Source organism: Lolium rigidum, chromosome 5 (genome assembly GCF_022539505.1).
Source record: "Lolium rigidum isolate FL_2022 chromosome 5, APGP_CSIRO_Lrig_0.1, whole genome shotgun sequence".
Classification (NCBI taxonomy): Eukaryota; Viridiplantae; Streptophyta; class Magnoliopsida; order Poales; family Poaceae; genus Lolium; species Lolium rigidum.
This window is the reverse complement of record NC_061512.1, coordinates 127,947,488-127,962,283: the sequence shown is the minus strand read 5'-3', so window position 1 is coordinate 127,962,283 and position 14,796 is coordinate 127,947,488. Positions and strand designations below refer to the sequence as shown.

Sequence of the window (14,796 nt, the reverse complement as noted above, 5' to 3'; positions counted from 1 at the left end):
AGAACATTGTCACAATTGTTGAGATCCATGATAAAGAAGAACCCGAAGGAGTGGGAAGAGTGTTTGCCGCATGTGGAGTTTGCTTACAACAGGGCGGTACATTCTATCACAGAGATGTGTCCTTTTGAGGTGGTGTATGGTTTCAAACCCATTTCTCCGCTTGATTTGTTGCCTCTACCCATACATGAGAGAGTCAATATGGAGGCATCCAAGAGGGCAGATTTTGTGAGAAAGATTCATGTGAAGACTAAAGAGTTGATAGAGAAGAAAGGCAAGAGCAATGCTGCAAGGATGAACAAGAAGCGTAAGGAGATATTGTTCAAGCCTGGTGATATGGTCTGGGTACATTTTCGCAATGATAGGTTCCCGAAGATGCGGAAGTCCAAGTTGCTTCACCGTGATGATGGTCCTTACAAAGTGCTTGCCAAGATCAATGATAATGCATACTCGACAGATCTTCCAGTTGATGAGTTTGGTGTCAGTAATTCTTTCAATGTTGCTGATTTGACACCATATGACGGAGAAGACCTTGGGGTGTCGAGGTCGACGCCTTTTGAAGGGGGGGGGGGGGGAGATGATGAGGACATCCCTACCTCACTACTACCTCCGTCATTACAAGAAGATGATCCTGCTGTGAAGCTCAAGTCCAATGAAGTCAGGATTGGACCAATGACACGAGCTCGTGCGAAGCTACTTAAACAACAGGTGAACTTGTTCCTAAATGATACTTTGATCGATGAGAAGTTCATACTGCCTAAGTCGTATTACTTATGTATGATCAGGTATGAAGAGGAACCATCGCACGAGTAGGAGAGGAGCAGCTGGACCGGAAGATGGACGTGAAGCTGGACATGGAGCTGGACATGAAGACATCCCATGGATGCGCGAGGGAGGAAGATCAAGTCCAGGCCGGCGCCAGAACCGGTCCGACCGGCCGCCACGCCGGCACGTCCGGTCCCAGGTCCGGTCCGACCGGGCCCCAGACCGGATCAGCCCGGCGCCGACCGGGTCCTGCACTTGTGCCAGCCGGGGCACATCCGATGAGCTCGGAACACCCATCCGGCTTCCACCCTGGCGCCAGCTCGGTTTGAACCGGACCGGCCGGTTCCAGACCGGTCGATCGGCCTCCGCGACCGGCCGACTCCGAGTCTGTCTCGACCAGATCTATTCTGGGTCAGTTATTTTCGTACTTTTTCGACCTGAGGTCGTCCTGAACCCCTATATAAGTGCCCAGGACACCCCCAAAGTTGCTTTAGACCACGTTTAAGATAAAACCTTGTTCTTAGTTGTTTGCTCTGCAAAACTATTGAATCCCTACACCATATTGCTTGATTTGGTGTAGATCTGAAAGGCTTGTGTGATCTGTTGTTCCATTGGGAATTAGTAGATTGCAACTTACCGCTTCATGGACGGCGGCTACGTGCGCAAGTGTGTGGAGTTGCGAATATCTTGCAGGGTTGAGAGCTGTTGCATTGGCGACAGGGACCAATCAAGAGATCTCGTTGCGTCATACAAGTTATCATCCACTACATCGTCGTGTTCATCCGTTGGGTTCATCCCGTGATCATCATCACCACCGTTGCTTACTGAGAAGATCGGGCCACCCCTTATCAGATGCTGATCATGCTCCCTTTGTTGATGCAACTCTGAAGAAAGCCAACGCTCAACCGCCGAAGAGACATTCTGGCGGCTTCGCGGACGAGGACGATCTGCTCGACTTGTAAGTTTCTTCTATTGTTCCCAAAATTTCTTTGTATTCTACTACGCCTACAACGACGAAGGCTTTATAGAGACTCCTTCGAAGAAGGCGAAGGCGAGCCCCAGCAGGCCAACTCCCGCAGCTTCTGAAGCTTCTCCTCTGCCGGCAGCTATGGCTGCTCAACTTCAACAGCTTCTTCCCTTTCGAAAGGAAAGGAGATTCCTTCGGCAGCTGCTGCCGCAGTTTCTCCTTCCTCCACCGAGAAACCTGTAAGTATTTGAACTTTCATTTTCCTTGATGATGATTTTGCTTCCATCAGCCCCCGAGTCTACATTCGACTGCTTGCAGTTGGGTGTGGACTTCAAAAAGATATATTGCTATTAATAGGTGCTAACTTCCACTTTGTCTTATTCTCCTTTTTATAGGGCATTCAAACGGTCATCACTATTTTGAAGGGTTTCAACTCCCAGTTCTGTTCGCTCGAAGCCGATAAGGCTTGACTTCAAGAGGAGGTAGAATCAACATCTTCAAAGCTTGATAACGCAGTAAAAATGGCTGCCACTGCCCGCTAGAACGCATATTCCTTGAAAAAGGAACTTGACCAACTAAAGAAGAAGCTGAAGGAGCAGGAAAAGGAGAGGGTTGAAGCCGAAGCCAAAGGAAGGAAAAAGAGGGTCTTCTTCGCCAATCCATTTTGGCTTTGCTTGTTAATTTTCAATGCCTTATCCTTGAACCTTCTATTCTTAGCTTCACTGTATTTCAACTTCTATTGCTTATCTTCTGTAGAGGCTGCCAATATTCCTGCTAGTACCAGGGGCAAGCTCCCAGATAATTCTTCTGTCGATGCTCTGTCTATGGCAATCGAGTCTGGCGACCTCATCCGAGCTCTTCTCCAGAAGAACAAGGGAGTTATGTCGAGGCTCCATGCCATGATCTTTTCAAAGGCCAATCAAGAGAAGTCGCTGGAGCAGCTGACGGACGCTTTCGCCGTTGACACCGAAGGCACCATCAAGGTATTCAAACGTACCCCGCGTACCTACGGTGCTCTCTTTTCTTTCCAGCTTATGATGGGGCACGACTTTAAAGCCGATATGGAGCTGATGACGAAAGAGCTGCCGAAGGATCAAGACGGACAAGCTATCGACCTCAGCCTTTTCAAAGCATCAGCGTGCAAATGTGCACTCCATCTTCTTGAATTGGTTTCAGCTAACAAATCAACTGCTGGAAAAGCTGGCCCAAGTTTATCGACCCAGACCCAGGCTCCTTGATTTTATTTTTGTCAATGTGTAATCTTCACCGTTTGATTAAACAATGCCTTTTCAAAAGGCCTTTTGATTGTAATGAATTCCATGTTGGCAGCGTTGCCAGTATTTCCTTGTTGCAATTGCGATGTTCCTGCCTTTTGAATGTATGCTCCCGATGGGAGTGAGATCAAATGATACTATATATATTCCTTGACGCACTTGACGATGTATTTTGAAGGTGACTCCTATTCCTTCCTTTGCTGAAGGTTCTTCGGCTAATGTTTCGGAAAATGATCGACTTCAACGCATGAAGACCCACATTCTCCAGATGGAAAAAGATATGTGTGGTATCCATGCCATGGCTGCTATTATAAAGAAGAAAGGCGAGCTAGCCATTGATGCAGAATGATATGCACTGAGTGAATTGCAAAAGGCAACAAAAAGCTTGAACTGAAAGTGCTTGTCTCTTCCTTGGTTTTTTCGATACCGTCAATAATTTCTCTCTGATTTCACCTTTGTCATTGCTTTTGACAGTCATAGCTCTGATTTTATCGGAAGAGAACAAGCGCGTGCACGAACGTGTATATGCTTTGACTAGTCTAGCACATTTTGATGAAGTCTTCTGAAAGAATAAATCGAAGGCTGCTACCGTTGCAAAGTTTCAAGATCGGGTGCAACAAGTGCAACGATTCTTTGACAAGTGTTATATTGGCTTGAGGATGATATGGAAAACGATGTTTCCACTGAATGAAATTCCTCCAACATTGCTAACTTTGATGTCGAAGTTTAGTAACGCTAAGAAGGTCTGTAAGTTAGTTCGTTCCCAACTTCTCGCTGGAGCTGAATCTACTTTTGCCTTTGTACTATCAAAGCATCCTTCCCTGAATTTGATGGCAATTGCAAACGCTGATGGCGATGTAAGCCGATTTTATCCTGCTGTGAAAGTCCTCGCTTCCATTATAATTGAGAGCCTGGAAGATAGCTCGAAAGTAGATGTCCAAGTAGAAATTCCGTAAGAATAACTTTGATGATGTTTGTACTCCTATTGTAATGATAACTTTATGTATCCGATATTTGTTGCAGCCGAATATTCGGGTGCATTGGGTGCAAGTTTATTCATGTGTATGATGTAACTTTAGTTAATCTATTGGAGATGTCATATTTGCCACTTTTGGCTAAATATCACTTCCTCCTAATTTTTCTTCAGATGCCGGTGGCAAATATATATTGTCTAAGAAGCAAATCTTGATGCTCTTAGAATTTTTTAGGCATCAATATTGTGATGCTATTGTACGAAAGTTATCGGTGGCGAATTCTTTGAGTGATCAGCTCATGTTGCGGGTTTGATGAACCCGTAGTAATCGCAACTTCGCCTCAACCGATGATGTATGTTTTGGCGGAAACCCCAAGCAAATCGAGGGAACTATGCCTGCCGTTGACTCCGTCGCTCTTAGTACCTCTTTGTTTGATGTACCGGCATGGGCCCTTTTTATAGGTAATTTTATCCTTGCTATCAACAACACTCACATGTTCCCTGAGACTTCACAGAAAGGATAAATGTATATTCTTGTAAGTCCCGTCAATTACCATCCATTGCAAAGACTCGTATTTTTCCTGAGGATTTAGATAATAATTTCGGGTATAATCATTGCAGGCGACTCTTCGATCTTTTTCATCGAGTTCACTTGTTGAAGTCAATGTTCGCGGTACTATGCGAAATAGTCTTAAAAAAATTGTTCGGGTGCCCCGAATCAACTCGATCTTCGAATATACGAAACTTGGGTCTTTTACTTTTATCCTTGGAGGATTGAGGATCTTCATTTATTGTAGGCTCGGGTTGTTTATCAGCAACATCTTCAGGTGGTTCTTCACGTTGTTGAGACATTTCCACATCTTCCTCATTATTCTCATCTTCAGTTTCAGCATCAGAACTAGATATATCATTTTCTTGATCTTCAGAGTTCTCATTTTCTTCACTTTCATTGGGGGTTTTCCCGCAAAAGATTTCTTCTTGCGAGCTTCTTGTTCTTTTCTCTTTGGTTGTCCTTCAGGATAATCAGGATCCTGAGTAGTTCAACCTCCTCTTGTATTAACTCCACAAACATGTCTCTTCTCATCAAGAAGTTTCTTATATAATTTGTTTTGAAGAGAAATCATTTGCTCAACTTGATTATGCATCATATGATAATGCTTGATAGCCATTTTATGATAATCTACACAAGAACTCAGATTTTTATGAATAATTTCTATATTGTGAGAATTTTCCAATATGTCCCTTCTAATATCAAAATCAAAACCCCCTCTATCATATGTACAATCATTAACAAAATAAACTTCAGTAGGAGATGATATCTCTTTATTACGTTTACCAGAGTTTATAGCATGTACTTGAATAGGAAAACATGGTTCATTGATAGGAAGTTTATGCCTCTCTTCGTAGATTTTCTTCAACTCAGAAGTTTTAATGCCCTTCTCCTTGAGAGACTTTGAAGTTTCTTTCATAACTTCATTAGATAATTTATGCATACCTCTTCCATATGTAATATCTTCTTCAATATGCCAATCTTCGTAGTTTTGCCTGATGATATTCAATAATTCCTTTAGCTTCTTCCATATTTTATACCTGAAAATATTATCTGCAATACTGTCTAGATAAGATCTAGATCCTTTAGCTAGCCCATTATAAAATATATCAAGTAATTTGTTATCCTTTAAACCATGGGCTGGACACTTCCTCTCGAGGGCAGTAAATCTTCCCCAAGCTTGAGGGATGCCTTCTTCTTTACCTTGAGCGAAGTGAATAATTTCTTCAATCATATCATGTATTTTACTAGCAGGAAAATATTTACTACAAAACAAATAGATGCATGCTTCCTTACCAGTAATAGACTTAGGTGCTAAAGAAATATACCAAGCTTTTGCTTCACCTCCCAAAGAGAATGGAAACAATATTTCAAGAAGTAATAGAGCTTTTGGATTTCAGTATTTCTAAACACATTTGCTAGCTCAGAGAGATTTATTAAATATTACCAAGGAATTTCATCCTCTCTACCATTAAACTTAATAGCTTTAGCTCTCTCTATTTTCTCAGCCTCAACATTAAAGTCATAGTATTTATCTTTAATGTAAATCACATGTGCTTTAGCTTTTCTAGCATTAGGAAATAAATCATCTAAGCATGAACTTAAGCTAGCTTCAAATTCATCCAAATCATCTAGATCAACATTCATAAAAGCTTCAGTAAAAATACCATCTTCTTCAGCATTTGATATTTTAGGACTTGGAGATTTATCTTTCACTAATAAGTTCATCATCTTCAAGACATAGACTTAGATAAATCAGGCATAACCTCTTTATCCTTGTCGACATCCAACAAATATATTTCATTACTAGTTGACATAATAGATAATAGTGAACTAGTTTGAACAATAGCTTTCTTTTTAGTAGCAAGAGTAGTAGTAGCTTGAGGCGAAAAATATGGGTTGGAAGGTAAATTCATACCTTGCCTTGTGGTGGAGGGCATGGTAACCTTCTTAGCAGGTCCTTATCCATTCCCATGATGAGAACTAAATAAGTGCAACAAGTAAATAATATCAAGTTGTCTTACCAATAAAGCTAGACTCTCCGACATGGCGCTATAAAATGTCTTGATGCCCATAAGTATAGGGATCGCTAAAATCTTCGATGGAAAGTATTACCCAAATTTATAGTTCAACTCAAGGGAAACACAAGAATACCAATAAGACCTTAGCAATTGAGATGTCACTCTCAATCACACATGTATATCAATAAACTCACAAAACAAGTGGTGATTTTTATAGAAGTTGATACAAAGTAGTAAAATAAAGCAGTAAATAAAATCAGTAGATTTTTAGTTTTCACCAGAATAAGTATTGTGAAACTTTCAGTGGATAAAAGCATAGGCATGAGGCAAAAATGGGGTAATGTATGGATGATATTGATCATGTAATGTAATACAACTAACATAGCATTCATCTTTATTTCAGTTGTGTGTAGGTGTGTGTCGAGGTTTTAACCACGGCAGATGCTACGGGGTAGCACATGAGAAGTGTAGGGCAAGACAACGTAAGAGAATCCGAGAATGAGATTGGAACATGATGTACCCAGGTTCACGTCCCTCGGTGGAGAATCACTACGTCCTGCTATAAATCACTATGATCATAGTGTCGCCAGCGTTAGGTGACTTGCTTTGTGGTAGCTGCCGGAGGCAGAGGGAGAGATTGTCTAATGAGAGATATGATCGTCTAGGGGTTTGCCGAGTGTTGTTTCTTCGCAATGAAAATAGGCTTGGAGATTTCTGGATGTTCTTTCTCGAAAGGACCAACGGGACTATCATCACCAACTGGATTTTCCAGTTTGGGTGACTGGGAGTGTGCCTGGAAGTGTTTTTTTTTGCAGCGAACACACGAAATCTATGATGCCAATACTAGTTAGATTTCATAATTTTCCAATGTTTTAACTATGTATTAGTTTGTGGAAACCATGTTCCAAACTATATCTTAGTTCGTGTAAAACCATGTTTCCAATTATGTATTAGTTTGTGAAATGTTCCTTCTATCTACTGAAATAAAAATAAAAAAAAACAAAAAAAACAATATTGAATATTTAAAAAATTTGGGGGCGATGTTTGAGGGACACGGATGGGAAGCGACGTCCCCCCAAACGGGCAGGAACAAAACACGTCCCCAAACGATGCTCTTACCTCCGTATACCAATGTGATGAAAGAAAAAAGCTAGCGTGTGGCAACTAAAGAACCGCAAAAAATTGAACTAAAACACATCTGGGATTCTAGCAAACTTGGGGCCAAGGCCCAACTGCAAGTCCACCACAAAACCTAGTTATTCACTTTCGCACGCCTCGGCCCCAACCGCATAAACCCTTGTTCCGCCGCCGGCCGCCGCCCCCGCCGTTCCCCACCTCCGCTGCGGCTAGCCGGCCCCTCTCTCCTCCTCGACGGTGAAACTTGAGAGGTTATTGTAGGCCGCAGCGCAGTACAGTTTCCATGGGGAAGAGCAGCAAGAAGAACAAGGTCATCCTCGCGCCGCCGCTGCCGCCGGAACTCGACGACGATCAGATCGTGGTATCTGAGGATGATTTCGATTTCGTCAGGGAGAATCCAGAGCAAGCCCACAATATCGCCCGGCAGAACATCAAGGCCATTGACAAGTTTGTCACCAGGGTCGCCGACCACGACGATGAAAAGGTCGAGCTCCTCTACGAGGAGCGCGAGCGCAAGAGGAGGGCGGCCGCAGCCCTCAAGCCCAGGAACGACGATGAGCTCGAGGTGGACCCCGTCGACGCGCTCCCTGTCAAGACCCTGGACGGGAATGTGGTCTACAACAGACCAGGTAAAATCATGCATCACACTCGCGTTTGATTTCGAGCCGCGGAATGAGGAGAACCTTTTTATTGAGTCAGTTTTTATCCTGAATCCGGTGTAGTAGCACTTGCTAGCTTAGCTGCACAGGGCATACCATACGCCCTCCATATTAGTAAATGATTAGTGGCACTTCTTTTGTGTCTGTTTTTACCAAGTTTGATTGATTGTTGCAATAAGTAGGAAGAACAGACTACTGTAGATGCTTGGCACAACCTATAAGCACAGGAAGAAAAAATAAAGTTACCTATGAAATGTACGGCCAATTGCTTTGTTCACATTGTTCTTGGTCTGTGAATTTCATAAGGTCTTACATCCTATCCACCCTACTTGTCTAACATCATGCCATGACGTGCAGCCAAGAAAGCAAGGTCTGCTGACGAGCCTAATGGTGTTAAATCTAGATCTCAAGACAAAGGGGCTGGTGCCACCCAAGGTTCCCAGAAAGAGCCTAAGGGAAGATCCAACAAAAAGGAAGATAGTAAACTACAGAATGTGCAATCTCCAACTGAAGTTCCCAAGGAAAATCTGCACTCACTAGTGTTGGTACTACCTCTGTACTTGTTGCATTCAGTCTGAAACTCATTTTCCAAACAACCTTTCATGTGATTTACTCCCATGTTACAGTTGGCAGCACATTTATAATTTTTTTGGTTCAAACTGCTTGATATCATGAATGCAAATTGCATGCCCATGTTTGATTGCAAATATCTAAGTATATTAGACATTCTCAACATATGGCACAGTAGCTGAAGCAACAGTATCATAGTTGTGATTATTGGATGGCTCAGTAACATGTTTTTGGCATAAGTGAAAATGTTGAGCCAAATGAAAATGAACAAATGCACCAGCAGCTATTCAATATAGAGTATGGACATGAATATGGATATTTGTTATAGAGCCTATATACCAGAAATAATGACAATGAAAGCAAACATAGAAGTTATAAAACTGTTTGTCAGATATCATATCAATTAAAATGGAAGCATTCAGCTTCCTTGGTCATAATTTCAACCTTTTATATCTTATGCAAAATTGCTACATTTTACTCTGCAAATAGTGAATTTTGTTCCCTGAGTTTATGATATACTATGATTGGCAGGAAGAGGTGAAAGAAGAACTTTCATCTGATGAATTGTTTGAGAAAAAGAAGGCCCAGCTTGCTGAACTAGGGATGGCCTTGCTTGAAGATCCAGAGTCAAACATTAGATCCCTGAATGATCTGTTAATTTTATGCAACGACATGGATCAGAAGATTGTTCAACTTGGTATAATGTCCTTGCTTGCTGTGTTTAGAGACATAATTCCCAGGTACATGACAGTTCACTTTTCCTATCACCACAGCGACAATGTTTCCAAGGGACTTATATTATATGTGTCTTGATCTTCTTCTCCAGTTATCGGATTAGGCAGCTGACAGAAAAAGAGCTTGCTGTAGAGGTTTCAAAAGAAGTGAAGAAGACAAGATACTACGAATACACGCTTATTCGCTCCTACAAGGTTTTACTCTGAACCCCGCTTCATACCCTTCATACTTAGTGACAGAACGTCATTTGATTATGATTGATGTGATCATGAATAATGTTTCAGTGGCTCATCATTCACTTTGACTTTTTTTCATCCTATTGCTTATTATTTGCCACTGATAATGCATCTTTCTTTGACGGTCAAAGATATTCCTAGATGCTCTGATTGCTGAAATTCACCTTTCGTTTCTCTTTCTGTGTACTTTCAGGCATACATGATTTCTATATGCTCTGATTGCTGAAATTCACCTTTCGTTTCTCTTTCTGTGCACTTTCAGGCATACCTACAAAAACTGATAGCACTGGAGAAGCAACCCTATTTCTATCTTGTGGCTGTTCGTTGCTTGTGTAGTTTATTAGATGCTGCTCCGCACTTTAACTTCCGTGAAAGCTTACTGGCTAGTGTGGTAAAAAATTTAAGCTCCTCGAATGATGTAGCCAGGTATCTCCTTTATTTTTATTTACTTATGTAGTTATGTCAAATCATTTTCTACTGTACCTGTTAATGCCATAATGAGTCAATCATGTAGTTGACTTCCATATAAGTCATAACGTTGGCATCTGGGCTATTTCCCATGGCGGATTACTTCCAAAATTCCTATCTGCATTTAGCTATTGAGTGCAACTTTCATCTCACAGATCAATTCCCATCCCCACCGTGCATGTATAGGAGAATGGGGCCCCAGTATAGAGTCAGTCTCTGATTCCATTTAGTTCTTTTCATAATTTCATTAAATAGCAAGTATGGACAAGTAAATCTGTAATAGTTTTATCTTGTAGTGACCCAAATTTCGTTTGCAATCTAATCACTTTAACTTCAAATTTGAAAGCCATAGAGAATACTATCAGGTGTCTAAACTAATCCAATGAGTATCTATTTTTTAAGTAAGGATTAGTAAATTAATCCATTCATTTCGTACTAGGAGTAGTTTTCAAGTCAATTGGAGCAGAGTAGTCCATCTAGTTACATTGACCTAACTTGCATCTATTTCTCACAAACTTGTAGGAAACTATGTTGTGAGGCGATAAGATCTCTATTTAGAAATGAAGGAAAACATCGTGGTGAGGCAACCATTGAGGCAGTAAGATTGATAGCAGCCCATGTCAAGCTCCATGATTGCCAGCTCCATCCCGATAGCATTGAGGTATGTCTGTGATGAAATTGACGGTTAGCGTTCAGCTGCTTGCATCTTTTCATGCGATTGATACGTGAAGATTCTTGGTTCTTGCTGGCTATGCCTCTTTTTTTTTCTGTAGGTCTGCTTGTCTTTGAAGTTTGATGAAGACCTTGGAAAAGATGATAGCAAGGAAGACAAATTGAAACCAAAGAAGAATAAACGATATCAGAATCGGGATGTCACAAAACCGAGTGAGAAGAAGAAAATAAAAAAGGAGATGCTTTCTAAGGCCAGACAAGAGGTAGCATCGGATGTTGCATACTCTCTTGTAGCATAGCTTTTAATTCTCATGAGGTTATATTTATGCAGGTTCGTGCAGATCTTAGAGCTGTTTCGTTTACTCTTGATCCAAAGGAGAAAAAAATGATACAAAGGGAAACACTTGCAGCTCTGTTTGAGACCTATTTTCGAATTTTGAAGCATAGCATGAACACTTCAAGGTTTGTGCATTGTGTATCTGAGTTTATGGGTAGAAAGGATTCATATCTGTTATTATAGTTCAGAATTGTTGAATTTCTTACATCATAATGTTGCACTCCTGACGATGATGATATTGTCATGTCAATGATTCCAGGTACAAGACCACTAGTGTCTTTCCTGGTGGCTCGCACCCTTTACTTGCTCCATGCTTGGAGGGCTTAGGAAAATTCTCCCATTTAATTGATTTGGATTTCATGAGTGAACTTGTCGCTTGCCTTAAGAAGCTTTCTGGGTATACAGACCATCAAGGTGAAATTCCGCCAGATAATGCACTCTCTGTATCAGAACGTCTGCAATGCTGCATAGTTGCTTTTAAAGTCTGGAGGAGCAATCTCGAGGCTTTGAACGTAGACCTGCAGGACTTCTTTGTGCAGCTTTATAACCTTATACTGGAGTATCGACCTGACAGGTTTGTACACTATTCATACCGGAGTTGTTTGCTCTGCTTCATCCATTCCTCGATAATGTTTTACTTAAAAAATTGTCATTTAATAATTTCTGGGATATGTGTTATTATATCAAACATAATATTAGCTAAGCTACCCATACAATGAGAAGTACATGACCTGATCTATTGCATCCAGAGATCATGGAGAGGTTTTGGCCGATGCTCTGAAGACACTTCTGTGGGAAGGCAAGCAGCAGGATATGCTAAGAGCAGCTGCTTTCATTAAACGTCTGGCCACATTTGCTCTGTCATTTGGCTCTGCAGAAGCAATAGCAGGTTTGGATATATCATTACCCAATCTGATTATTGGCTACTAAGGCTTGCCTACTACTCCCTCCGTCCCATGAAAGTTGCCTGAGATTTGTCAAAATTTTGATGTACCTATATACTATTTAGTGCCTAGAAACATCCGAATTTAGAAAAATCTCAGACAACATCCATGGGTCTGAGGGAGTATTTTATTTTTCTTCGAGTTTGGTAGTAAAATGCAGTGATCCATCTGCCGAGTCAATCTTGCGTAGCAGAAATCATGGGACAGTTCATAATAAATCAGTAAATGATCCCTACATAAGCACGTTACTTTGCTATCATTTTAGGTTGCTTCCTAGGGTCCATACAAATATGCATCACAAGATGAGTAAATCATCAGTACCCTACATTAGCACGTTACTTTTGCTACAGGTGATCATTTTAGGTTGCTTCCTAGGGCCCATACAAATATGTAAAGTAATTTCTTCCTGGGTGGTTGTTACAAGCACTTGTTGTCAATGCGTTGTCGTTTCATAATGATTTACATGTTCGTCTAATGTTTCAGCCTTGATCACGCTGAAGCATCTCCTCCAGAAGAATACAAAGTGCCGAAACATGTTGGAAAATGATGCTGGTGGCGGTTCCCTGTCCAGTTTAGTTGCGGTATAAGCTTTCCCTTCTTTTCTGGATTTGATCATGTACAGTTTGTATTTATCTGATTATTAAGCAAAAACAAAAATCGTTTGTTCAGAAATATGACCCAGAGGCTAAAGATCCTTATCTGAGCGGCGCACTAGCTACAGTCCTTTGGGAGCTTAGCCTTCTGCAGAAGCATTATGACCCATCTGTTTCTGGAATGGCTTCAAATGTCCTGAGCATGGCGAATCTGAACGCTACTCAGAATCCAGTTCAACTTTCTAGTGCAAACCCTCTGGAAGCATACAAAGACTTGTCAATGGGACGGGAATTGTCAAAACCAGCCGGCAAGGTGTTGGCGCTTAAGTGCAAAAGGAAACGGCGCAGTAAGGAGTTTGTCGCCCTAAGCCCAGATGTGCTTCGGAAGGCAGATTGCACGTTGGGTGAAGATGAACTCAGAGAGAAGTTGCAAAGTCATTTTGCGGTGCTAAGAGGCATTTCAGAGAATGAGAGATTGAGGACCGAGTTGAACCATACATTGTCATCCATAAACATGTATAAGGAATACAAGAAGCAGAAAAAGCAAAGCAAGAAATCAAGAATTGGCAGGAAAAAGGTTACAAGGGCATAGGGATTTGTCGTTTTCTGTTGAGCATCTTTCCACACCAGCGATAAAGGTGTACTTCAATTTTGTCATAGGATCACTGCATTGATTCAGTGTAGTCCAAACTACTTGGTTCCTGTGACACACATTTGTAGTTTCTGTGCAAGATACGAACGTTACATGCTTTATCTACTTGATGTTGCTCTGCAATATGCAATTGTTACGTGATCTCTGTTTTTCATACATATTTCGTACAACCTCTGTAACGTCTTTGGCTTGCCAAAACTTCTTATAGTAGAAGTGAGGAGGGAGTAGTTATTATCAAAACCAATTCCATCTACAAAGCGGTACCTGGTTGCACAGGAAGAAGTTAGAAGTGCTAAATACTTGTGAAAAAGTTAACAGCTTCTACATGGGCAAAATGGCCGCTGGCAAACTTATAGTCGGTCATAAGGTTCACAATTCTTTGGAAGCAGATAAAACACATATGCAGTGATCTTAAGCTGCCCCTGATAGATTTCTCATGAATGTAGTAACAATACGCAAACGGTCTTAAGCTGCCCCTGACAGAATTTTCAATAATGTAACAATTCAGTCAGCCAAGAAAAAACAATTCAGTCAGCCACAACAGGCAGATGATAATGCCCTTCAGTTCCCGTTCTCCCAATTTGTAATAAAATGAGACCTTGTATATGTTCCGTTCCACTCACGGAAACACTGAAACAGGTTGGTGGATCAAGTTACAACAATGCACAATAGATAATGTAACATTGTCTAGAAAAAACTTCTCAAGGTACTAGCTCAGAATTACAAGAATGCCGACGGTGAGGGGTTGACGACGAAATGCCTAAAAGAGGATTCGAGACGTTGCCCCTGCCAGCATGCTTCACAAACTCTGCAGGGGTGAGGAAGCTACCATGGAAGACGCAAACTATCGCGACACCCTCGCCGCCTTTCTTATACATGTATAGGAAGCTGTCGATCTTCTTCCCTCCAGGCCCTTCGACTTTGGAAGAGACCATCGGCATGTCCTCCATCATGCACTTCTTCATGCCGCTGGTGCTGCTTGTCCTCATTGTCCTCACTTCTTTCCCATCGGCATGTCCTACTAGAAGTGAAATACTTATTATAAAACAAGTATATGCACACCTCTCTGCTAGTGATTGACTTTGGAGCTAAATAGTTGTACCAAGCTTTTGCTTTTCCTCTCAAAGAGAAAGGAAATAATTTCAAGAAGTAATAACATTGTTGGATTTCAGTTTTCCCATATAGGCAAGATAAATCATTAAGATTTGTTAGGTGTTCATAGGGGAATTCTTCTTCTTTACCATAT

General features: G+C 41.3%; 1 protein-coding gene across 1 annotated transcript; it reads left to right on the top strand.

Moving 5' to 3' along the window:
* Positions 1-7,866: 7,866 nt before the first annotated feature.
* LOC124654655 (nucleolar complex-associated protein 3-like) lies at positions 7,867-13,691 on the top strand. Its single transcript, XM_047193649.1, has 12 exons — positions 7,867-8,313; positions 8,701-8,888; positions 9,445-9,653; positions 9,740-9,842; positions 10,147-10,310; positions 10,875-11,013; positions 11,126-11,287; positions 11,356-11,486; positions 11,621-11,935; positions 12,111-12,250; positions 12,789-12,886; positions 12,975-13,691. The coding sequence occupies exons 1-12, from the start codon at positions 7,968-7,970 to the stop codon at positions 13,488-13,490; spliced, it is 2,511 nt and encodes an 836-aa protein (XP_047049605.1). The 5' UTR covers positions 7,867-7,967; the 3' UTR covers positions 13,491-13,691.
* The last annotated feature ends 1,105 nt before the right edge of the window (positions 13,692-14,796 follow it).